Source organism: Hevea brasiliensis, chromosome 18 (assembly GCF_030052815.1).
Source record: "Hevea brasiliensis isolate MT/VB/25A 57/8 chromosome 18, ASM3005281v1, whole genome shotgun sequence".
Lineage (NCBI taxonomy): Eukaryota > Viridiplantae > Streptophyta > Magnoliopsida > Malpighiales > Euphorbiaceae > Hevea > Hevea brasiliensis.
In genome coordinates, this window is record NC_079510.1 from 33,064,433 (window position 1) to 33,089,707 (window position 25,275).

The following is a 25,275-nucleotide window of genomic DNA, read 5'->3' on the forward strand; positions in this document are numbered from 1 at the left end:
ACATCTTCCAGCTTCTGCTACTTTGGGTTTCTTTACGGGTTAGATTTTGTTTTCGGAGATGGGTAGACTAAGTTGATGGACTTGGGCTGTGTTGTTTGAACTGTTTGGTTACGGTTTCCTATTGGGCTGGCCATGTGCTGGCCTTTCTATGTAGTTCTATGGGCTTGGCCCTATTTAACGATTTTTTTTTATATTCAGTAAAAAAAAAAATACCACGTCCCTTTATGTTGGAAATCTACTTATACGTATCTAGAGAATATTTATTTTAATTTATAAGTTAATTAGATTAATTTATAAACTCTAAAAATAAATAAATTTATTTATTTATAATAATTTTTTAATTTATAAATTAAAAAAATATATAAAATCAAGGACTCGACTTTTTTATTTTGTTACATATAAGTCAGGAACTCGACTTAATAAAGTAAAATATTATTAAGATAATTTGATTAAATATTTTATTATATTATTTTTATTTAATTTTTAAAATTTTATCATAAATCTCTTTTAATATTATTTTTAGTCATTTTAATAATAAATATGTTTATAAGTTATTTTTACTTACTAATCACTCATAAACATTTTAAACAAACACATAATCGCTTAAAAATTTAAATTCTTATAAGCTCAAATGAACTTATAAGTATTACATGTAAGCTGATTTTCATGATAAGTTAAGTTAAATACCCATTTAATTTGACTTATAAATTAAAAAATAATTAAAATAAATCAGAAGTTATAAGTAAGAAATACTTTATTTATTTTAAACTACTATTTGATCAAGTAAAAAAAGTTATTTGTCCTAATAACTTTTTAAAAAATAACATTATCCTCTTTTAATAGCTACAAAAATTAAATTATCATTTCCTTTTTGATTATTTTGATAAATTAAATTATTTTTAAACATATTTAATTAAACACTTAAATTACTTAAAATTTACTTTTAAATAATTTTACCAAATAATTAACTATTTATTCTTAAATTAACTTATAAATCAAGAAATAAATTTTAAATTAAAATTAAAATTAAGTAGCTAAATTAGACACTCTCTTAATATATATATATATATATATATATATATATATATATTATTTTTTAAATCATATAATTACTTTTTTGATCTTGGGTTATATTAAAATTAAATATATATCTACGGTTTTCAAAATTCAATAGTTTAGTTGATATATTTTGACTATGTCAAACTAAAAGTTCTTTCATCCATATTTGAAATAGTATGTATTCTTTTTAATTTGATGAGTCAACATACAAGAATTAAACCATTAATTTTTGAAAAATTATAAAAAAAAATAGATGAAAGAATCCAGAGTCAATAAACAAGAAGCATGCTAGAGAAAAGTATGCTTCATGGTAAAAGTTGAAGAAAGAGATGCAGCACCCATTTATTAATATGGTTTGTGAAGCCAAGCCCAAGACAGAAGGAGACCTTGAAAGACAGAATGCTTTAGCCTTTCGCTGTGCTTGTAACTGGGCTACCCACCCAATACCTTACGTCCACCAGTCCAAGGTTTTCTTTTTTGGGGTAATTTTTGTATCTTATTTTTTAATTTTGTTATATATTTTACCTTATCCCTTTGTTATTAAAGAATTCTATATTTTAATTTTATTTTATAAAAATTACTCTAATATACTATAATATATTTTTAAATTAAAAAATTTATGTAAATATAAACATAATTTTAATATTTTTTTATGAAAGATAAATTTTTCTTTTTATAGAAAAAAAATTATTACGATAATATTAATATTTTTATAATAAATTTAAATAATTATTAAAATAATTAGGGATTTTTTAAGTGTGAAAAAAATCATCTTTTTAATATTTAATAGGTCCAGATAATTGAAACAACAGATATTTTTTGAATGCGGAAAAAAAAAAAAAACTCAAAATGAATAAAAAAATTAGTTTAAAAGGAAAAATAAAAATCACGGAAAGAAAAATACAAGTCGTGGATAAGGATGAAAATTTCATTAACCACACAAAAACGACATCGTGTTTTTAAGTGTGTTGGTTTTGCAAGTTAACCATGGGCTGGAAATTGAAACCGAGCCCATGAACCCGGATCAACCCGAATCCATGATAGCGGGCCGTTTCAAAATTTAGAAGCGATCCGATGCAAAACCCCAAACACAAGCCATCATTCTTTTGCACCAATTTTCCAAATCGAACTAGGATTTGTATTTGGTTCGCTTTTCACATATAACTTCCTTTCCTCTGAAATTTCTCTCTTTCAATTCTTTCTCTTCTTATAAATTCTCTTTTTCAACGTTAAATTCTAATTCAAAGGCTCATAGAGAAACTATTCCTTCTTTCTTTCCTTTCTTTCTTCCTTTTTTTTTTTATCTTTTTATTTTTTGCAAATATATGCGATCAATTGTAGCCTAGTTACTGCTTCTCTTCTGAGATCTGGCTCACTCTTTCTGAAAGACCAAGGAGAAGGGGAAAGTCAGTTTCTTTTTTACTTATATGAAATGGGTTTTATTTGTTTTCTTCTGTTTTTCTTTTCTTCTTTTATTTTATAATTATTGGTGGTTTTTGCAGGTATGAAGAGAATAAGAGACGATGTTTATGTAGGCTCGCAATTTAAACGGCCTTTTCCCTCCTCCCGTGGAGAATCGTGAGTTTCTTAATCCCGTTTATCTTCTTTACAGTTTCTTATTTTGTAGGTACTATTCGAAATGGTTGATTATGTTGATTGAGTGGGCTTTTGTGTGAAATATTTGTTTCTTATCTTGGCTTGGTCTTGATTCATAATGTGTGAATGCAATTGATCACGGTGGTGCTGTTAGTTATTTTCTGTGTCTTTCATACCTAATGCTATTTCTTTTCTGGTTTTTGGTCATGAAATTTTTATTGGGTTTTTTTTGGTATTGTTTTTTGACTGACTTGAGCTAAATAATTATTTGGGGATCATGTGGCCCTTTGTTATTGCATGTATGATTTGTGCTTTAGTTAGGTTTTCTAATAGGTTTTTTTTTTTTTTTTTTTTTTTGGGGGGGGGGGGGGGGGGGTGGTGGAATCTATATGAAGGCTTCTCTGGGGAGTTCGTATTTTGGTTTAAATCTGAAGCCAAGTGACCTTGCACTATTAAATCTTTCAGAATTTTGGGGTAAATTATATAGCAAGAAAATGAAGTGTCGACTTTGTTTTTAATATATATTTTGTTTTTGATACTGTTTTTTAGGTAAAAATTACCATACCTTTATACAATTAAAGTAATTGGTTTGCTTTTTCTCTTTTTTTGTTTTTTTTTGGAGAAGAAATTGTTATAACCATTTAGTTGCATCTATAGTTAATCATGTTACATGTTTGGTCTTTTGAATGATTGTTGCGTATCTTAACGGTTTTTCTTTTTATTCTGGCTGTGAAGCTATGGGCAATCACAAATTCCGGGAAGTGGTGGTGGTGTTGGAGGTGGAGGAGGAGGAGGAGGAGGAGGAGGAGGAGGAGTTGGTGGAGGAGGAGGTGGTGGAGGAGGTGGAGGAGGAGGTGGTGGAGTAGGTGGTGTTGGTACTTCACAGAAATTAACTACCAATGATGCCTTAACATATCTCAAGGAAGTGAAGGACATGTTTCAAGACCAGAGGGAAAAATATGACATGTTCCTTGAGGTTATGAAAGATTTCAAGGCTCAAAGGTCTGCTTTCCAAACCTATTAAGTTTTCTTAACGATGAGTGTTACTTTTGGCTACTAATAAATTTATGCTGCTGTATTGTTTCTCACAGAACTGACACTGCTGGTGTCATTGCAAGAGTGAAAGAGTTGTTCAAGGGTCATAACAACTTAATCTTTGGATTTAACACTTTCTTACCCAAGGGATATGAGATAACCCTCGATGAGGATGAGGCTCCACCAAAGAAAACAGTTGAATTTGAAGAAGCTATCAATTTTGTAAACAAAATAAAGGTGAAAAAATAATAAATTTGTTTCATTGTTTCGTTCAGAAATGTAGATATTTTTCTTGACTTATGAAATTTGTTGGATGGATTTTGTACTTACAGAAACGTTTCCAAAATGATGAACATGTTTATAAATCATTCCTAGACATTTTGAATATGTATCGGAAGGAACACAAGGACATAGATGAGGTCTACAGTGAGGTAAATATATATAACTTCTTGTTGTCGCTTTTGACTATTTATGTTGGTCTTCATTTATGAGCAAATTTTGTGTTGTAATTTTTTATTCTCTGAACGAATATCTTAGTATCTTTTGTTTTTATTTAATCATTTTTCAGGTTTCTAGTCTTTTTGAGGAACACCAAGATTTGCTTGATGAGTTCACTAGATTTTTACCAGATGCTTCAGTGACGCCTATGATTCAAAATGCTCCATATGGCCGAAGTTCCATTCAGCGTTACAATGAGCGGAACTCTACTACACCCACCTTGCGGCAAATGCATATGGACAAGGTGATTGCAATTATTTCATGCCTTTTTTCTTTTTCTCTTTTCCAATTTTTCTGAAGATTGGGCATGGGTACTAGCATTACTTAACTGGATATATCATATATTCTATAAGGGTGAAATTATTTATTTAACTTTATGTAAAATAAGTTATTTCATCTGTGCTAAATGGATTCTTAATTGTGAGCAAATGAATCTTTTTTAGCAACGTCGGCGGGATAGGATTGTTACTTCTAATGCAGATCGCGATCTTAGTGTTGATCGACCTGAGCTGGATGATGATAAAGCAATGATGAAAGTGCAAAAAGAACAGAGAAAGCGTGTTGAGAAGGAAAATAGAGATAGGAGAAATCGTGAACAAGATGATAGGGAGCCTGAGCACGATAGCAATAGGGACTTCAGCTTGCATTGTTTTCCCGATAAAAAGAAATCTGCCCGGAAGGTTGAAGGTTTTGGAATGAACTCGAACATTTCTTCTTATGATGACAAAGATAATTTAAAGAGTAAGTCACTCTTGCTTTTTCTAAATATTTTTTTTATTTATCTTTTTTCCCAAAATATTTGGTTTATGTATCTTTTATATGTTGCTTGTAGTATGGTTCTGTAAGTTTAGGTGTTCAGGTGCAGAAAACAGTTGTCATTTACTGCATATTGTTAATTCTTAATATTTGTTAAGGTAAATTACATTTTAATCATTGAGGTTTTCCCTTAATTGTCGATTCAAAGGTTTTTTTTTCCCCCAAAAAATTACAATCCAATATATATATGTTATCTGGCATCCAAATAATATGTCGCGTGCTATCCAATAGTAAAACATTAGTATTAACTAAATAGCCACTAAAAACTCATAAATTTTTAATTTTTTTTTAAATAGCTGTATCTTTTTAATTAAAAAGAAAAATGAATAATTATGATATAATTTTATATCCAATACTTTCTAAGGGCATTTGATAACTGTAATATATATATATATATATATATATATATATATATATATATATATATATATATATATATTTACATGCATTTGGTTTAACTATTATTAGTAAAGTAAGATTTGGGGTGGGTTGTAAATTTAGTAAATGTACTTGACTCATAAATATGAGTAAACCTTGTTTTAAACGTATAATTTACCTTATATTTTATTATGTTTCTTTAAAAGGTCTTTGTGGATGCGATTATTGTGGTTGAATGCCAGGAAATATCCCTGGTCCTTCCTTCCCTGCATTTTATAAATGAAACTAATGTGGAAAAATGCATGCACTTGTCACCCTTCAATGAGCAAATACATATGCAGAAATTGTGAAAGGAATTGGCTGCATTTTGTTATTTGAGATTTTAATGCTGTTAGATTTACTCCTCCATATTTTTAATGTACTGTGACCTGAGGGTGCTAAATTCAATTAGGATATGTGATTTTGCTTCATTGGAGTGAAACCCAATTCAGCATGTTTTATGATTTTGTGATCAGTGATTTAGCATAGGGAATCTGGTACATCTTCTGTGAAGTGACAAGTTCTGGTTTGATGTACTTATTCCCATTTGAAGTTTGCTTTTCATATATTTTGAATGCTATGTGTGTATATATTGAATGCTATGAAAGCCTAACATTTGTTCCCCTGAGACTGCCCATTGCAACGCCAAGAATAAGAGGTCCTGATTTTTGCTTGGCTTTGTTACAATGATTGCCAGTATGTTGCTGTGCCAGTATTGTTTTGAAATATTTAGCTTTTGTGTCTCTTATCATTGAAGTGTCCTTGACATGGCATCGTGTTTTCCAACCTGTCAATTTTTGACTCTGTGGTTGCTAATTCTAACGCCAGGTATGTACAACCAAGGATTCATATTCTGTGAGAAAGTCAAGGAGAAGTTAGGCAGTTCAGATGATTACCAAGCATTTTTAAAGTGCCTTAATATTTACAGCAATGGTATAATAAAAAAGAATGATTTACAAAATCTGGTACGTGTTAAACTATCTCAATAAGTTTTCAGTCTGAAGTCTGCAAGTTAATTTATTTTTGTAGAAACCATACTATGCACATTATCTTTTTGTATGGTCTTTTCACAATTATCTTTTCACATATGATGTTAAAAGTTTGGAGTCACAATTTATTTGTAATTTTTTGCTTGAAATTGACAATATAAGAAAGCATCTATTCTATTGTTTACCATAATAAGCCTGAAATTTTCACTCATTGTATCTTTGAATAATCTCTATCTGAACTAATTCACACAGGTAGCACTAACCACTAAATACTCTAAGTTACAATATTTGTCATCTTTGTCCACATGCACTTCATATGTTGTCTTTATATTGTTCTGGTAGCACATAAGTTATTTGCTTATAATGGCTGAATTCTGATTTATTAGGTTATATTTCTGATTTTGATTTCGAATTAAGTACTTGAAGTTTAGAAGTCTGGCCTGTAGATTTTTAAAAGGCCACTGAGGAATTGCTAAGAATGAGTTTTCTACAACTAGTCTTGCAGACCAGTTTGAAAATTGTGATTAGTACCCAAAAACTCTTTGCTCTTTATACTTTTAACTGCTGCTGAAATATTATAATCCTTCTGGGTGAGTAATAGGTGTGAGGTGAACTAAGCTAAGTTGTGATCAAATTCTGCTTGATCTCCAAAACAAATGTCCTTTTTCTTTTGTAATTTTAATTACTCATCCAAACTTGGTCACTTGTTTGTATGAGCTTTCAACAGAGTTTGGGTTAGTCTCATTGATATTTTCATTAGCTTCATTTCACTAGCTTGTGGTAGTACACTATAAAAAAAAAAAATACACTATACCCATCTGTTTTCTTGCACAACTCAATCCATTGGATATGCATGCAAATTTAGAAAAGGAAGTGTATCTTAAATGATCTTGGAGAAATATAACACCAATGAAAGATATGTAACTCTGATTTACTTGAAAGTAATCCAACCATTGTCAATATTATCCAAATACTTCTTGGCATTCACAAGTGAATTGGAAAATGCCAACTTGAATTCCATTTCGAAAATCTCAAAAATATCTGAAATCACATATTAATAATTGGAGGAAGGACGAGAAAGCGCATCACTCTTAGGGTCTAAATGATATCGTGGGAAAATAGTTTGGCAGTTTGTACATGCATACGCATATGTGCATGTGAAATCATTCTGGCTTTTCAAATTGGGGCGGGCTAATCAAACTCCTCCCAGATCATTACAAATAAAACTTGGCTTGAAATGTTGGGTCAATTAAGTGGGTTTAAAGCTGAATTTGTTTTAAGTAAGGATTTTATTTTGTTGGCATTTTTATTTGGTAGCTTCCATAGTTGTGCTCTGAGGGTTCATTGATGATGGCAACTTCAGCTTTCTTTCTCTTTGGTAACTTTTAATTTTAACTGTCATAAAAGTAATTCCAATATTTTATAGCCATGTATTCTGACATTATGGACAATTTTGTTTAACTCACTGCTTTCCTTGTCTTGTATAGCAATGCCAACCAGAAGAAACTGTAACACTGTTGTTATTTATTGGAATGAACTGAATGGGCAGAAGTTTAAACAGTATTTGCAATGCAAAGTATAAAATTATTTTCTAGTCTAAGTGGTGCTTCTTTTTTTTTTTTTCCTGGATTTATTTTTATTTTTTGGCTTGAAGGTGTGTGAAGTCCTGGCAAAAACATACTTTTGTTATGCTTGCCACAAATTTTAACTTAGCAACATGTTAAAAGCTTGAGTCTCTCCCTTTTTTTTTTTTTTTTTTTTCACTCTTTTCTCCCCCTTTTTGGAATACCCTTTGGTGGGCCTTTTTTAACACTAAAGGCTTTCAAGTGAACTGCTTGTTTTATTCTTGATCATTCAAACCTCAATGCTGGTCTTTTTGACTCCTTGTAACTGGATGCTGCCTATCATTTGGAACTATTTTCACATGATTAAATCCCTGAAATATAAATATAAGGGTGTGTTCAGCACCATTATGATTTTTCTTCTCTTTTTTTTTTTCCACCCTTAAAACATAAAACTGTTTTTAATCTTGGTTTCTGGTTTTGAATAAAATATTTTTTTTTATTCTCTTTCATATCTACTTTTATCTAATCAAACCAAAAACTGTGTTCTTTTTTCTTATTTCCGCCACCAAGGCACTATTGACGATCTTCTTCCTTCATGAGTCCATGGCTTCCATATTCTGAACACCACCATCTCCCAATCAACACCTGTGGACAATCATTACAAATTATTATTGGCATGTCATTGATCTTCTAAACAAAAAACTCATCCAAATCTAAAGGCAATAATACTTGCACCATACTCACCTAAAGCTGTTCTGCAATTAATGAAGGAACTGCTGGCCGGTTTATACAATTTGATTGTGAGACTTGGTGCAGATTTAGTGAAGAACAATGATGAAGGTAACTATTTCTTAGATATTGAGTGAGAGAGAAAGGGAGGCAAGCGATGGTGGGTGAGAGGGCAAGTTGAAGATGCAAACCATGGGGAAGAGAGTGAAAGGTGCAGTGGTGAGATTGAAAGGATTTACTGTGAAACAATTTTGAAACAGAGAAATAAAGCGGTTATTCCTCTTTTCTGGGAAAAGTAGGTTATAAACGAAAAAGAAGGAAACCATGTTTTATGGTTTCCTATTTTCTTGTTTCTTATTTTAAAATGCTTTTGCAGAAATTGTAAAAAAAAAAAAATGAAAGTGCATGTACATCAAGTTAGCTGAACATTTTTTTTAGATGACAAACCAAAAACTAAAATGTGACTGAATATGCCTTGAATAATTTGTTTTCTGTCCTTGCTTCTAGCCACAGAGTTAAGTGTGCCCTTGTAGGATTTACTCTTTTGTTAGTTATTCTGGCATAGTGTTGGACTGTAGGTGGTGGTGTGGGTGCTGATGGGTTGAAGACAGTGGTCCTGGGCCTAGGCTAGTAATGTAGACTACTTAAAGCCATTTTTTTATTCTACCATCTGATAATTTTCAATAAGTTTGACCTGGGTTCATTCTAAATCTTAAACAGTTATAACTCAATCCATAAGTCGGCATTGAATTAAGATACTACTTGAATTGGTCTTCAATACAATTTTTGGTCTGATAAAGTAATTATGATCCAAAGCAAGTTGGCTATGGTTGTGATAGGGATATGGAGTATTCTAGAAGAGCAAAGAAGGCCAGCTGTGCTTCAATCTGTCAGTGACTCTCGGAAGGACATTTGTAGCAGCTGAAAAGAAAAATATAAATAGATAGATGAGGGAGGGAAGAGAGGTGTGAAGAATTGAGTTGTATTTTCTCCCAGCTTGAGTAGCTTGGGGGCAGTGAGTATATTGCTGGTGTGTGTTGAGATAGTCTTATCTTGTAACCACCTGATCCCTTTTGGGTTTTGAATAATATTCTCTTTTTCTTCCTGCTGCCATTTCTTGTTCTGTTTTCTTTCTGTTAAATTTGTGTTCTGTGGTTCGTTACTTCATCAGGTTGTCAAATTTAGGTTCACTTTTTTAAAGCTTTTTGGTACTTATACAATCTATGCATTTCAGGTGGCTGATTTACTTGGAAAGTATCCTGATCTTATGGAGGAGTTCAATGATTTCTTTGAGCGATGTGAGAATATTGGTAACTGTTGAAAAATACTGTTAGTGAAGCAGTTTGCTTTTGGTTTTGATTAATGTTGATTTTGTTTTAGTTTCCTTATTCTTAATGTTGTTTCTGTTAATATCATTCTTGCAGATGGGTTCCTTGCTGGTGTTATGAGTAAAAGTATGTATTATTTATTTTTTTGCTGTATGCTTTATCACAAAACTGTTGGCTTATCATTTCATGAGGATGTTAGATTTTTCTGGTTTTTATGAGATGTTGCTATGACATCTCAGTACTTTTATTTCTGCCAATATTTTGCAAAACGTAACTGTTCTGTTGTATTGATAGCAGAATCACCGGGTAGTGATGGACATATATCCAGACCATTGAAATTGGAGGACAAAGATAAAGAGCAGAAGCGTGAATTGGATGGAACTAAAGATAAGGAAAGAAACAGGGAGAAGTATATGGCAAAATCCATTCAAGAGCTTGACCTTTCTAACTGTCAACGTTGTACTCCCAGCTACCGGCTTCTGCCAGATGATGTATGAAATCTTGAATGTGTTTTTATTTTCTTATTGATTCTTTCAACCGGTTCTATGCTGATGTTTTACATGGTACTTGTCCCTTTGCAGTATCCCATACCTTCAGCAAGCCAGAGATCAGAGCTTGGTGCCCAAGTATTGAATGATCACTGGGTCTCTGTGACCTCAGGAAGTGAGGATTATTCTTTTAAACATATGCGCAGAAATCAATATGAAGAAAGTTTGTTCAGATGTGAAGATGATAGGTAAATTGCTTACTTGTGTATGGCAATCCTGCTTATTGTCCCGAATTTTTTTGGTGAATTTTCTGTACCTCCAAGAAAAGTAATTTTTGGAATTTTAACTTTTGCATACCAGATTTGAGCTGGACATGTTGTTGGAGTCTGTGACCTCCACAGCTATACGTGCAGAGGAGTTGTTGAACAGCATCAATGAAAATAAAATAGACACTCCAATCCATATCGAAGACCATTTTACTGGTTAGTTTTAAGTAGCAATATGGATTCAACATTAACTATTGTTTAACTTCATTTATATGAATTTGTATATTTTCTTTTAATTACTGTGTGGTTTTTCTTCTTCTTTACTATTGCAGCTCTAAATTTAAGGTGCATCGAGCGTTTATATGGTGACCATGGTCTTGATGTCATGGACATATTGCGTAAAAACCCATCTCTTGCACTACCTGTTATATTAACTCGCTTAAAACAGAAACAAGAAGAGTGGACCAGGTGTCGAGCAGATTTTAACAAGGTCTGGGCTGAAATTTATGCAAAAAACCATTACAAATCACTGGATCACCGCAGCTTTTATTTCAAGCAACAAGATTCAAAGAACTTGAGCACAAGATGTAAGTTCAATTTTAATAATAAAATACAATAAATTGTGTATGTTAGGCTTACATCTTTTGTAGCCGTCATGACCACTTCATTACATGGCTTAGGTCTGTTACCAGTGGTGAAAAATAAACTTGAAGAAGATAATATAATCATTTCTAAGGGAAAACTATGCAGCAAATCACATAATTTTTGTCAACTACCCAAATCAATCTTTTTTGTTCTCATTGTCTGGGCCCATATTATCAATTAAGTTTAACTAAGAATTAATACCAATTCAGAATTTTAATCTTTTTCCTTTATTCCACTTGGTTGAGAGCTACAAGTACAGAAGCTTGAGGGCGTATTATCATTTCAATCCTTTTCATCTATTCTGCTTGGTTTAGGGCTATATCTATGGAATGCTTGTGTGCATATTATTCATGTAAAATGTTGGATTGAATTATTGACTACTAAAGGATGATTTGGCTACAATGTCATTTTTGGGATAAGAGAGTGGCAAGCATTTCTGAATCTGGTTGATATTTCATTTGATTAGTCCTATAGATAGTTCTGCTGAATCTCTTTTCTGTTTCGTGCCAAGAACTTACAGAGTGTGTTGTATCATCCTTAGTCATTGCTGCTTGTGCTAAAAGATGTTCAAAAACTTGGAAATAATGAAAGGGAACTTGTTGAATCTTGGACTTTTGACCTAAATGAAAGCTTGTGTGAGATAGCACATGGAAAGTGTTTCTTGTCCCAAAGGAAAAAGAATGTAGTTTGCATTTCAATATATCATTGGTTGTATTTGTATTTTATATCTTCTTCTATATTATTGTCTTTGGCACTCATAATGATCAATGGTCCTGAACTTAAAATACAGCGTTGGTCTCTGAGATCAAGGAATTGAAAGAAAAGCAACAGAAAGAGGATGATGTTCTGTTAGCTTTTGCTGCTGGAAATCGAAAACCTGTGGTTCCACATTTGGAGTATGAATACTCTGATATGAGCATTCATGAAGACTTGTTTAAACTTGTTGAATACTCATGTGAAGAGGTTTGCTCAACCAAAGATCAATTGAGTAAAGTTATGAGGCTCTGGACTACATTCATGGAGCCAATGCTTGGCATTGTTCAGCGTTCTAATGGTCTGGAAAGTTCTGAAGATGACAAAAAAGTTGGGCATCAAGCTACGAATTGCCCTACATCAAGCATGGTAGAAAATGGTGGTGGTCCTACCACATTGAATTCTAAGCAGCCAAAATCAACTAGTAATGGAGAGGAAAACACTTCACCGGAACTAGCAAACTCTTGCAGGCCAAGTTTGGCAAATGGAGATAATTTGGCTAAAGATAGTTTACTCGAATTAGATCGTGTTAGTAAAGATGATCAGACATGTAATATGTTTAGGGTAGAAAAGGCGCACACAGATGTGGATGTGACCAACAGAATGTCTGGATTCAACACACAAGTTGCCTCTGTTCAGGGTGTAGCTGATTCAAAAATATCACTTGTGGTGGGAGCTCAACAAAGTCATGGGAGAACAAACATCAGTGGGATGGCAGGTGTGTTTTGGATCAGCTCAATGATAATATATACCCCTTCCATGATTCTTGTTATTTGGTTGATATTGAGTTAGTTATCTGTGTGATATCTTCTGATTATTGCTGTAATTGGAATTTGAAGGATCTGGTTCGACACAGTCCATGCCTGGCAGTGGTGCTCTTGAGGATCATAAATTCCAAGATAGCATTGATATTGGACCTTCATCAGAGGTATGAATTTAGTGTTTCTTTGGGGTAAATTTTGCTTTGCTAAAGTTGATGTCTAGTTGGTTGTGCTTCATGTTTTCTTTCCCAATTGTCCCTTCCTCTTTATTTTTGGGTTTTTGTTTATTTAAGTGAAAAATTCTCTTTTCTAGCGGCAGAAATTTTATTTTCCTTTTTGCATTATTTTTTCCCTTTTAATTATTAATTTGTTCTCCATAAAAATACCTTTCTTAGGTGCTTCAGGATGGGATTGGTGCAAAATCTGTTTTACCAGCTAATGGAGGATTGATGGATAGCACTAAATGCAGTAGATATCATGAAGAATCCACTGGACCCTCCAAAACAGAAAAGGAGGAGGGTGAGTTATCTCCCAATTGTGATTTTGAGGAGGACAATTTTGCTGTCTATGGGGATAATGGCTTGCAGGCATTGCCTAAGGGAAAGCATAGCAGTGAAAGCAGGCAAAATGAATCTGGAAATGGGAAAGAGTTACGCTGTCAGGATGCTGGAGCTGAAAATGATGTTGATGCAGATGCTGATGATGAGGATAGTGATAATGCTTCTGAGGCTGCTGATGATGCATCTGGCAGTGAGTCGGCAGGTGATGAATGCTCCCGTGAAGAGCATGAAGAGGATGAAGATGTAGAACATGATAATGTTGACGGGAAGGCTGAAAGTGAAGGTGAGGCTGAGGGGTTGGCTGATGCACAGTTTGCGGGAGATGTGCCATTACCAGAACGTTTTCTTTTGTCTGTGAAGCCTCTTGTGAAGCATGTTCCAGCAAGTTTAGTTGATGGGGAAAGGAAGGAATCTCGGAAATTCTATGGAAATGATGATTTCTATGTGCTTTTTAGGCTTCACCAGGTATGGAACAGAACTCGACTCATTTGTCCATATTTCTTAAAAAATTAAACAAATTAAAAAGTGCCGTTTTGTTTTAGAATTTCTGTTTTTGGTTGCTTTTAACTGTGCTTGATATATCGTTCTCTATTTGAATGTCAGACCCTCTATGAAAGAATATTATCAGCAAAAACTAATTCAACTTGTGCTGAAATGAAATGGAGAACTTCTAAAGATGCCAGTTCTTCAAATCCCTATGCCAGGTATTATATTCTTCTTGTAACTTTGGCTCCAAATGAGCTGAGCTAATCTTTGCTGAGCTCCGGCTTAGCTTGTCAAATTTATAATGATCTTAAGCTCAATTTGTGCTTAGATATTCCAGTTCAAGATTGGCTCACTGAAAGTTAATGAACTCAAGCTTGAACATTAAAATATCGTACTTTTTTTTGTTAAAAAAGAACTCATTCAAAATGGCACATCATATTCTAAAGGCATGATACAGGTAACAAGACATGCACAGACACAAAATATCTCAACCTATAGTTTGTTGATAAGCCTTAGATTTTCCTAATCAATCAAATGAAACATTTGTCAGTGATGAACTCAGGATCCATGCTGTTGCCCATGATATATAGACCGATCTTTTAAGCCTAAGTTGTATCTTCTTATTCATGGATTAATCAATAATGAACTTTTAAATTTGTTATTATGTGTACTCAATTTTTCCTTTTTAGAATTGAGTTGACTTGTAAATTATACAGTTGTATGACTGGCTATACAATACCTTGAAATAAAATATGGGTGACAATTGGTGTTTCCAAATTATCGACTTTTTGTGCACATGTGCATATATACACTAAATCTTGTTAAGTTGTTATTGTATCATAAATAACAAATATAAATTGGAAAACCAAAAAAATAGTTAACATAATTTGTCCGCCGCAACCCCCCCAACCCACACACACAAAACAACCAAGACGAACTATGAACCAGGATGCCAGTTCCATAATGCGGTATGCTGGTGTTCCAAAGTGCTTGGGACATGTCCTGGTTTGCTGAAGTAGGCGTTGCTGTTGGTAATTTCAATTTGTTTTTACATGTGCCTTTCCATGGCAGCTAGATAAGAAAAGAGGTAGATGAACCAAAGAGAAGACTGTAGTCCTGCCAAAGAGAAGAGGAAGAAGTGGCATAGTAGGAGTGGTCTCTGATTTAGTTGTGTTGGATTATACGTAGGGGTGAGCATTATTTGGTTCAGACTGAATTAACTGACTGAACTGACTCAATTTGGAAATTCTGTTTGGTTTTAATTTTTGAAAATTTTGGTTTGTTTGGTTTGGTTTGGTTTTGAAGATAAAATATTTTGGAAAATCAAACCTAACCGAATAACATTCACCTTAAAAGTTAAAACTAAAAACCTAATCCCATTCCTACCATATGCTGCTTAGGTTGAGCATTATTCGGTTCAAACTGAATAAATCGAATTGAACCGCCTTAATTCGGTAATTCGGTTCAGTTCGGTTTTGTATTATAAAAATTTCAGTTATTTCAGTTCGGTTCGATTTTGAAGAGAAAAAAAAATCGGTTAAACCGAACCGAATAATTTTATTGATTTTTGATTTGATTTATTTTTATGGGGAATTTATGAATTATATGTAATTTTATATATATATATATATATATATATATATATATAAATTGTTTAATTTTATTGATTAATAGTTATTAGGTTCAAATCAAGGTCAAAATCAGACCAAATAACTTAAAAATTAAGTTTAAATTAAAAAATTAATCAAAAATAAAAACCGATCGGTTTAAACCGAAATAGAGCGGTTCAGTTCGATTCAATTCGGTTTTTCATCCATTTCGGTTCGATTCGGTTTCTAAAATTTGTAATTTGGTTTTCATGATTTAATTTGATTCAGTTCGATTCAGTTGGTTTTGAACCGAATGCTCACCTCTATATGCTGCCCAGTGTAACCCGTCGCTCTCTCTCTCAGTATCTCTGCTATCATTTCCCTTTCTTCATAGTTCTCATTCCCTTCCCATTTCCCAGTTCCATGAATCCCACCCCAAGCGAAATCCTCTATCACTCTAGCCTCACAGCCCTCACTCCATTGTGTCGCTGCTCTTCTCCATTTCTCCAATCGCCATTGCGTCTTGTTTCAAGTAGAGCAGTCTCTGTCACTACTCTTCCCAGTTCCCACAAATCTCTGTCGCTGCTAAGCCATTGATGCCGTCTGTGGTGGTGGCGGTCTGTTTGCGCCAATGACTTTGATTCCCTCAATTTTGGGCTATTCGACTCTTCGTTGAGTGTTCTGCTACTGTTGGGTTTGTGATTTGATACTAATTTTAAAACAATAGGGAATCTATAATCTGAAAAATTAATAAATCAATTTGTTTGTTTTTTCCCTCAATGAATCATCCTTTATAGACTCGATAATACATGGTTTGAGATTGCTTTTTTACGGTTCAGTTATACTATCGTTTGATTTGTTGAATGTCAAAGAAAATCAACCATGCATTTCCCATTCCGCTTTTTACCTAATGAATCATCCTTTTTTGCACAAAGTGCTTGCATTTATGCCACATTCGGAAACAAGATTGCATTTGTTTTTTCTTTTTTCTGCTAACTGATCAGGCAATATATAAAGTGCCATTGAAGTTATTAATGAACCATTCGTTTGATTTGGATTTGTGGCAAGGCAGCTAAATGGAAAGATTAAACTTGAGGAATTCTTGATTGAATTTGTTTGCAGACAGTTAAATTTCTCAATTAAGATTGGTTACTCGACATGCTTGTTAGTGTATGTTGAAAGGATAACAATGGAAATTAATTTAATGCTTATTAGGTAACAAACCGATTGAATTGAACCGAACGGAACCGAGTTAGTGTGGTTTGGTTCAGTTCAGTTTCCTTAGTTATTTGGTTTGGTTCGGTTTACAAAAATAAAGATTTTGGTTAATTCAATTTGATTCCGTTTGCAAAAATAAAGATTTCGGTTAATTTTGTTTTAATGGTTCGGTTTGGTTCGATTTGAACTTAATGCTCACCCGTAATTATATGTGTGATTACTGATTTAGTTGGGGGGAATTGCGTGTGTTGAGAGAAATGGAGAGTAATCAAATTTAGTAAAATTTAAATTATTTTTAATTGGCTAATTTATTAGCTTTATATTCAATAGTCTCATAAATATTTTTAGGAGCCTTATTTGGAGTATTAATATTATAAAATATATTTTTCCAAAAAAAATAATGTAAAATATATAAATTATGAAAAAAGAAAATAAATAAATAAATTGAATTATCATATTAGATGAAAAATTTATGCAATAACAAGTCTATCGAATTGAGCAAGTATAACTCACATATGACATACTGAACAAGTATAATTCACATACTGCGAACTAAATTAGCGTACCAACTAAGCCTACCCTTTGCATATTCTATATCTAGTTAGGTGGTGTACCATGTTCAGAGGGGTACCACATTCTAGGTAACTATGCTCTACCTATGCTAATTGATGAATGTCTAAATGAGTTGGCTTATGAGTCTAACAAGTCCAAATATACGTTCATTTCAGCTTGTATTGAGACAAGGTCCAAGTAGCTCGACTCATTTCAGCCATATTTATAAGTATTAAGTTGAATTGGGTATTCTTGTTTATGACTGGTTTGTATTAATTATGCTGTTTTTTATGTGCCTTGCAGATTTATGAGTGCACTGTACAATTTGCTTGATGGATCTGCTGATAATGCCAAGTTTGAAGATGAATGCAGAGCTATTATTGGAAATCAATCTTATGTGTTATTCACACTGGACAAGTTAATATATAAATTGGTCAAACAGGTTTAACTACTACAATCTCTACTTTTACGTTTTTTTTTTTCAAATGTTTTTGGTGCAATCATTCTGATTCGCAGTTCTTTTTCAGCTTCAAACTGTTGCAACTGATGATATGGACAATAAACTTCTTCAATTATATGAGTATGAGAATTCCCGTAAAGCTGGGACGTCAGTTGACTCAGTTTATTACGATAATGCACGTTTCTTTTTGCATGAGGAGAATATTTATCGCTTGGAATTTGTAAGTTCTTTTACAAAAAAAAAAAAAAAAAAGAAGCTTCCCTGTGCGCGCGCGTGCACATGCTTTTGTCTATATATATATATATATATATATATATATGGTGCTTTTCCTGTAGTATTCAATTTGATTTAGTACTTGACAATTTTCTGGGTCATTTTTGCAGTCATCTTCTCCATCTCGTTTGTCCATCCAGCTCATGGACAATGTAACTGAGAAGCCTGAGGTGTTGGCAGTTGCCATGGATCCTAATTTTTCAGCATATTTGCACAATGATTTTCTGTCCATCTTTCCTAGCAAAAAGGAGCCACATGGTATTGCGCTGCTGAGGTAGAGACAATACTTCAGATATTCACAGTTCAGTTTTCAGTTGTTCTCCTCATATAGCAATAGAAGTCTTGGTTCTTCTAATGGACTAGTGCATACAATAAGTGGTTTTAACTTCACTGTTAGTGTTGTCCACTGTTGTTAGAATCTTATGATTCTTGATTTGAATCGTACGATTCTCGATTCGAATCCCAATCCTGGCGATTTGAATTTATGGGTTAAATCACAAGTGTACCTAAACTGTGATTAAATTGAAACAAGCAATAGTGAATTGGGTGAATTGATATGAATCAACAGATTCTTCACCTGGTTCAGTCAATTCTTTTTCTATAACATCAAAATTTAAGATTTCATTTCATTTTTACTATGAAAAGTGAACATAAAATCTTTCATTTGTTATTTTTCTTACACCAGCCATTTTTTCCCCTCTACCTCTTTGTTTTTCTTTTTTAATTTATTTTCTTAATTATAGTTGTCAAATTATGACATTTTATATTAATATATTCTGACCTTTAATGTAATTTGCTATCCTTTCTTATTATTTAATTATTTGATCAAATTTAAATGGGAGTTCAAGCACATGCACAGTAATAATCATTGTCTACAATTGAAGAGTTCATAATTTATAACATAAAACTATATAGGGAAATTTATAATTTAGTCCCTATGTTTTGTCACTACTCACTATTTGGTCCCTGCATTTTGAAAATTAAACAATTTAGTCCCTCAATTTTGCCTCCGTCAAAATCAGAGGCCTTCCGTCCAATCTAGCTGTTAGTCTCACTGATTTCAATGGTCCAAAGAGAAATTTTAAATGACTAAATTACACACACACACTCTCTTTCTCTCTCTGTGTTTCGCTTTCCCCATCTCAACCTCTCCTCTTTTCCATTTCTGCCCAAAGAATGCCAAACCAGAACACAGCAAATTAACCGAAAAAAAGAAGAAGCAAAAAATACAATCCCAGTAGGTTAATGAAAAGCAAAGCAAATATCACTGCACATGAATCACACTTGTGGCAATAAATGCATGAATCCTTAGCCTTGTGGCTAAGGATTTAGTCCCTCAATTTTGCTTCCATCAAAATTAGAGGTCCTTCCGTCCAATCTAGCTGTTCGTCTCACTGATTTCAATGGTCCAAGGAGAAATTTTAAATGACTAAATTGCACACACACTCTCTCTCTGTTTTTCGCTTTCCCCATCTCAATCTCTCCTCTTTTCCATTTCTGCCCAAAGAATGCCAAACCAGAACACAGCAAATAAACCGGAAGAAAAAACAAAAGCGAAAAATAGAATCCTAGTAAGTTAAGAAAAACAAAGCAAATATTGTTGCACGTGAATCACACTCGTGGCAATAAATGCGTGAATCCTTAGCCTCTTGGTGTACTTCACAGCCTCCCATGCAGTCCCATCTCTTCCTCTCTCTCTCTCCCCCCTCTCGTTTTTCTCTGTTTCTCCGTTTTTCGCTTTCCCCATCTCAAGCTCTCCTCTCTCCCATTTCTGCCCAAAGAATGCCAAACCAGAACACAGCAAATTAACAGGAAAAAAAAATCCCAGCAAAATTTTATTGTCAATCCCAGCAAAAAATTACAATCCTAGCAAGTTGGGAAAAAACAAAGCAAAAATTACTGCATATGGATCACACTAGTGGCAATAAACGTGTGAATCCTTGGCATCTTGGCATACTTCACAGCCTCCCACAGTCCCATCAATTCATTCCAATGAAACACAAAATCAGGAGAAATTTTAACAACCCAGAAACCAAACTTGTCAAAGATTTCTTCAGAGTATCCACAGAGAGTGAAGAAAGAATTGCAAAGAGACTTGATGACCCTCAACTTTCCTACACAAATTCCCTGTTACACTCATCCTGCACCCCTATCTCACCTTAACACTCATTCCTGGGATTATCACATTACACCCAATTGGCCAAAATCCTTTACCTGATTTTTTTCCAATCAAAATCTTCCATAAATTTCTCGAAATCTAATCTTTCAAACCAATCAAACAAACAAAACCAGAGAAAAAAAAAATGCAGAACATAGCTTCACATGATTAATGAATAGAGAAAACACACGGACCCTATACCAATCTGCAAGCAGGTGATTAAGATGGAGCCATTTCCCTTTCCCTTGCAACCCATGTAGCCCTGCTACTCTCCTTTGCAGCCCGACAACCACTCTGTGCAAGCACTTGTGCCACTCTCATTCCAAACACAACGGACTCTTGAACCCAATATACTTAACAAATCTTGAAATCCAAGATGGATTTTTGTCTCCCTTGCATTGACGTAGATAATACTGCCTCTACTGTATTAGCTTCAATCAACCATTAGCTTTGGATGATTTTGCAAAATGAACAATACCCAACAGTTCAATGCTTAGGAGATGAGGCCTGAGGAGCTCCTGGCGTCCTTGTTCATAGGTAAACCAGTTCTCGATGGTTTAGTTGGGTTGCGGTGAAATGGGTTGTTGGTGCTTAGACATAATGGGGAAGGAAGAGAGAGAGGGTTCGGGGTTGAGAGACGGTTCAGGGAGAATTGAGCAAATAAGCAACGGCTTGGCAACTTGAGCATTGAATTCGGAGCATCAACTGCCTTCTTTGAAAACGAATCTGCAAGAAATATGACTAAAAGCTAAAGAGAGAAATAGGGATTAAACAAGGAGAGGGGAAAGAGAAATAGGGATAAATGAGTGCTCTGTAGATTCTGTGAGAGAGAGTTGGGAAGGGAGAGAAACAAGGGAAGGGGAAATAGGGATTAAACAAGGAGAGGGGAAGGGAAGGAGAGTGGAGGGTATCTTAATCTTTTTAACTATGACTAAAAGTTAAGTGAATGAAAGGACTTCCAATTTTAACAACATTAAATCTGAGGGACTAATGGTTTAATTTTCGGAATGCTGGACTAAGTTGTAATTAGTACTAAAACCTAGGGACCAAATTGTAAATTTCCCAACTATATAACATAATAAGAATATATTGTTTTATTATAAAGCATACTTCTAATGAGCTAAATGATAAATCTCTATTTATCAAAATATTTCATGATTTTTCTTTTACTCGTTTAGAACATACATTATTTTTAGTTGATTTTGAGAATTTTTATTGAATCTTGCACAATGAAGATTCAATTCTCGATTTGACAACTATGCTGTTAGCTTTTCTCTGTGGGAAATTGTTTCATAATGCATTTTTGCTGTGTGCTTCTTACAATCCAATGTCCCACCTAAAAGCAACCTCCAAAGAGAAGAGGGGCAAGGAGAGGAAAATGATCTCTATTTGTCAGATAGCAGTTGAGATTTTGTGAGTGAAATATGATGAGTTCACGTAAGACATCCTGCTGATCTCATTCCACTCCTTGTTCAGTTCAGTGAGCCATATGAAATGCTATCTGCAAGTCATTCATATTGTGATTTGTGAAAGCATGTATTGCTAAGATAAGGATGTTGTCATATTGAATTGCATCCATTGCATAAGTATCTTCTTTCAAAATTGATATTTGCAGAAACAAACGGAAATACAAAGGCCTAGATGAACCTTCTGCTTTATGCATGGCCATGGAAGGCGTTAAAGCATTCAACGGTTTGGAGTGTAAGATTGCCTGTAATTCATATAAGGTATCTTTGGTTTTTTCATCACAAATCATAATTTGCTTCAAAATCATTTGGGGAAGTCTTGCTTTTGTGTACCAATGGATGCTTTTCATTTTTCCTTTGATTATATCTTCTGGAACTTTATTCTTGGGCTGGTTTCACGCGTTATATATTACCAATTGCTGCTTGCATTTGAATGTTGATCATTTTGGTCCTCATTGAATTGTTTGAGGAATGCTCATTCACAGCCATTTTATTCTAGTTGCTACTTTTCACTCACTTCTTCTATGGTACAATGTGCTCTTCTGTTGTAAGTGTTGTTAAGTGATTGAAGACTGCTGGATCTTATGTTTTATATTCTCTTGTTGTTATATTACATATGGCATGCTTCAAGTTCTGGCATGAAGTCAAATTATTTTTCACCTTAATCTTTCACCAGATTAATATGATCACTTGGTCAACTGGTCGTCTTACTGTTGTGTGCTTGAAATCATATGTTTTATCTTTTATGGATAATAAGTTATTTGAAGTCTGTATGTGCTGGTTATATTTGTGAACGCTGCCTTGAATTTATGTAGGGTTAAGAACAGAGAACCACTTGAGGTTTTGTATAATATGCACTTCGGTCCTATAGCATTTCAAAACTAGCAATTTATTTCTTAAGATTTGTTAATGATCCAATGCTTTAGTCCTTAATTATAAAATTATGAATTGTCCATTACATTTCAGTCCCTGACATTTTAAACTAGATTACACTTTTGGTCCCAAAAGTTTTAAAATTTAATTGCGCTTTAGTCCTTGAATTATTATGTTGCAAAACATTATAGTCCTCAGAATCTTGTATTTTCCACTGATGGCAGCATAGGGACAAAGTGCTAATTTTGAAACAGCAAAGACCATAGTGTATATATGTTTATATTTATCTGTTTCTCCACTTAAAAGTGCAAGGGCTGAATATCAAAGTATTATGTGACAGATTTCCTATGTTCTGGACACGGAGGATTTCTTTTATCGATTAAGAAAGAAAAGAAGGAATTCATCACAGGTCAAATCTTTGTATCATGATCAGGTTCAGGCAAGAGTACATCGCTTCCACAGATTCTTATCATCATGATGATAATTCCTGATTTCCATTTTGCTAGTCAAGGTAGATATGAGTTTGCTTTGTGAATTTGGTAAATCCTTTTTTTTTTTTTTAATATTCTTTTAAAAATTGCATTTTCTGTCTGTATAGAAGTCCTTGGCACGCCCCAAAGGTATAGACTTTCTTGAGATAACTCCCTCTGGTATTATACTAATTTGTGAAGTGACAACTCAAGAAAGGGAATGACTCATGAATGGTTTAAGGGCACGCGTTTGAGCCATTGTTGTGTAAATAGGGTTGACGGATGAAATTTTTATATAAATGTATTTTATTGTTCATGTCTTCTAGGTAGGAGTTCATCTTTCTTCCTTTTTTTTCCCCCACATTAACAGTTTGTGTCGCTTACCGTTTGTGGACACTTCACCTAATTAAGTTCCCACGGTAGAACCTACTTGAATTTGTAAGCATAAGAAAATGATGAGACAGGGAAAATAACAGAAGTTATCTATGAAAAGCTCCCAGTTTTCTTTCCTAGGCATTTTGTTTTGCAGTACATTAAGCATCAGCAATTTTGTTGGTAGATTTGAAGATATTGTACTTGCACTTTCTCTCCATTTCTTTCCCTTTTTTTTTTTTTCTTGGGTAGCAGCAGAATTCGCTTATTTTGTTATACAGATGATTTTTGTTGATAGAGCTTGTAAGAGTGCATATTGAGGAATTAGATAAATTTTCTTGTAGAATTATCTGTGCAAGGAAATTTGGCAAATGCTTGATCTTCTTGTCAGGTTTTAATCCAGAGCACATAAATTCAGTGCTCTCTCATTTACATAAAAGTGGGCTCTCTAATTCACATAAAGTGGGCCCTCTATACTAAGGATGGACTATACTTTTATGCGAGCGAGCAAGGATACATGCACACTGAATGCACTGAATAATCTGTCATAATGCAATTGGTTAGATATCCTTTCAGCACGAATGCTGGTGAAGGCTAATCTATGCTTCTAATGTCTTCTCCTCCTGCTGCTGCTGCTGCTTTTTTTCTGGGGGTTGTGGGGGTGGTGGAGTTTGCAAAAAATAAATCATGTAATTAAGCATGAATTCGTCAATATAAGCTTATTTAATATATTAAAGTTAATTTTAATTATAAAATGTAAAACGTAAAATGTTTTTATCAATACAATAATATATGAGCTATAATAATTATATGTTAAATGGAAATATCTTTATGTAATTACTTAATATATATTTTTATTAAAATATAAAATAAGTATTATAGTAATTATTTACTAATAATATTAATAAAAACAAAATAATGAATTTAATTAAGCTTTATTTGTGTTTATATAAATAAAATGAAAATTAATCTAAAATATAATATTTAGAATATTCATTAATAATAACTTGAGAAAAATAATGTATGGTTTTGTATTTATATAAATCTTAATAATTGCTTATTTACTAAAAAAAACTATAAAGAAAATTTTTTAATCTAATAATCATTGACTTGCAAAAAATTGTAAAAATGACTTGCAATTATAAAAATCATTTAGTAATAAATTATCTAAATGTTTGTGTTCATAATTATTAATGTAGGCTAAATTTTTTAAGAAATTGTCATGTGACATTTAAGAAAAGATGACATATTTATATGATCAGTGACAGTTTATTATAAAGTATAATTTATTTAATTTCATTAAATTTTCCCAATTCTTTATTAATTAATTAAGCAATTAATTTAAATTAATTATCAATTTTCCAATCATGTAGATATAAGTTGTAAACTATTTAATAATTATCCACTTTATTTTAGATAATACTATAATAAGTAATCATTATTATTAGGTAAGTTATAATATATTAATATATATTTTTCTATATATCTGTAATTTTATATAACACATACGTATAATTTATTTTTTTTCCTTTTGCACGTCTGTGCTTTTTATATTATTAAAATTATTTTTTATAGTACTATTAGTATTACTAAATAAAGATAATATTTAAATATATTTATTTCTTTAATATATTAAGAGAATATAAAAAATAGTGATATTTTAAAGTGATAAAAATGATCATATAATTTAATCAAACTTTAATTATTTCATATTTTTAATCAATATTTCTATTATATTGCCATATATGTATTATTTTTACTATTAAAATATTCATTAAGAAAATTGAGTCATAAAGGCTTATTCTCTATAAAAGTAACAAAAATAAAATATAGAGTAATTAACAATAAATATA

The 25,275-nt window shown here is 32.8% G+C and overlaps 1 protein-coding gene across 7 annotated transcripts; it reads left to right on the forward strand.

The window, feature by feature from the left end:
• The first annotated feature begins 2,164 nt into the window (after positions 1-2,164).
• On the forward strand, positions 2,165-23,618 carry LOC110664199 (paired amphipathic helix protein Sin3-like 2). Of its 7 annotated transcripts, none has more exons than XM_021823787.2 (24): positions 2,165-2,465; positions 2,562-2,637; positions 3,391-3,657; positions 3,747-3,927; positions 4,023-4,121; positions 4,259-4,432; positions 4,632-4,929; positions 6,250-6,386; positions 9,939-10,014; positions 10,129-10,158; positions 10,327-10,523; positions 10,614-10,768; positions 10,881-11,002; positions 11,119-11,373; positions 12,222-12,902; positions 13,024-13,112; positions 13,341-13,970; positions 14,109-14,209; positions 17,654-17,792; positions 17,878-18,030; positions 18,194-18,357; positions 21,857-21,968; positions 22,921-23,091; positions 23,182-23,618. In XM_021823787.2, the coding sequence occupies exons 2-23, from the start codon at positions 2,564-2,566 to the stop codon at positions 23,056-23,058; spliced, it is 4,272 nt and encodes a 1,423-aa protein (XP_021679479.2). In that variant the 5' UTR covers positions 2,165-2,465; positions 2,562-2,563; the 3' UTR covers positions 23,059-23,091; positions 23,182-23,618. The 7 variants fall into 7 exon arrangements, with proteins under 7 accessions (XP_021679479.2, XP_021679493.2, XP_021679470.2 ...); XM_021823801.2 differs by having other exon boundaries at positions 13,350-13,970; positions 23,179-23,618; XM_021823778.2 differs by having other exon boundaries at positions 2,166-2,465; positions 23,179-23,618.
• The last annotated feature ends 1,657 nt before the right edge of the window (positions 23,619-25,275 follow it).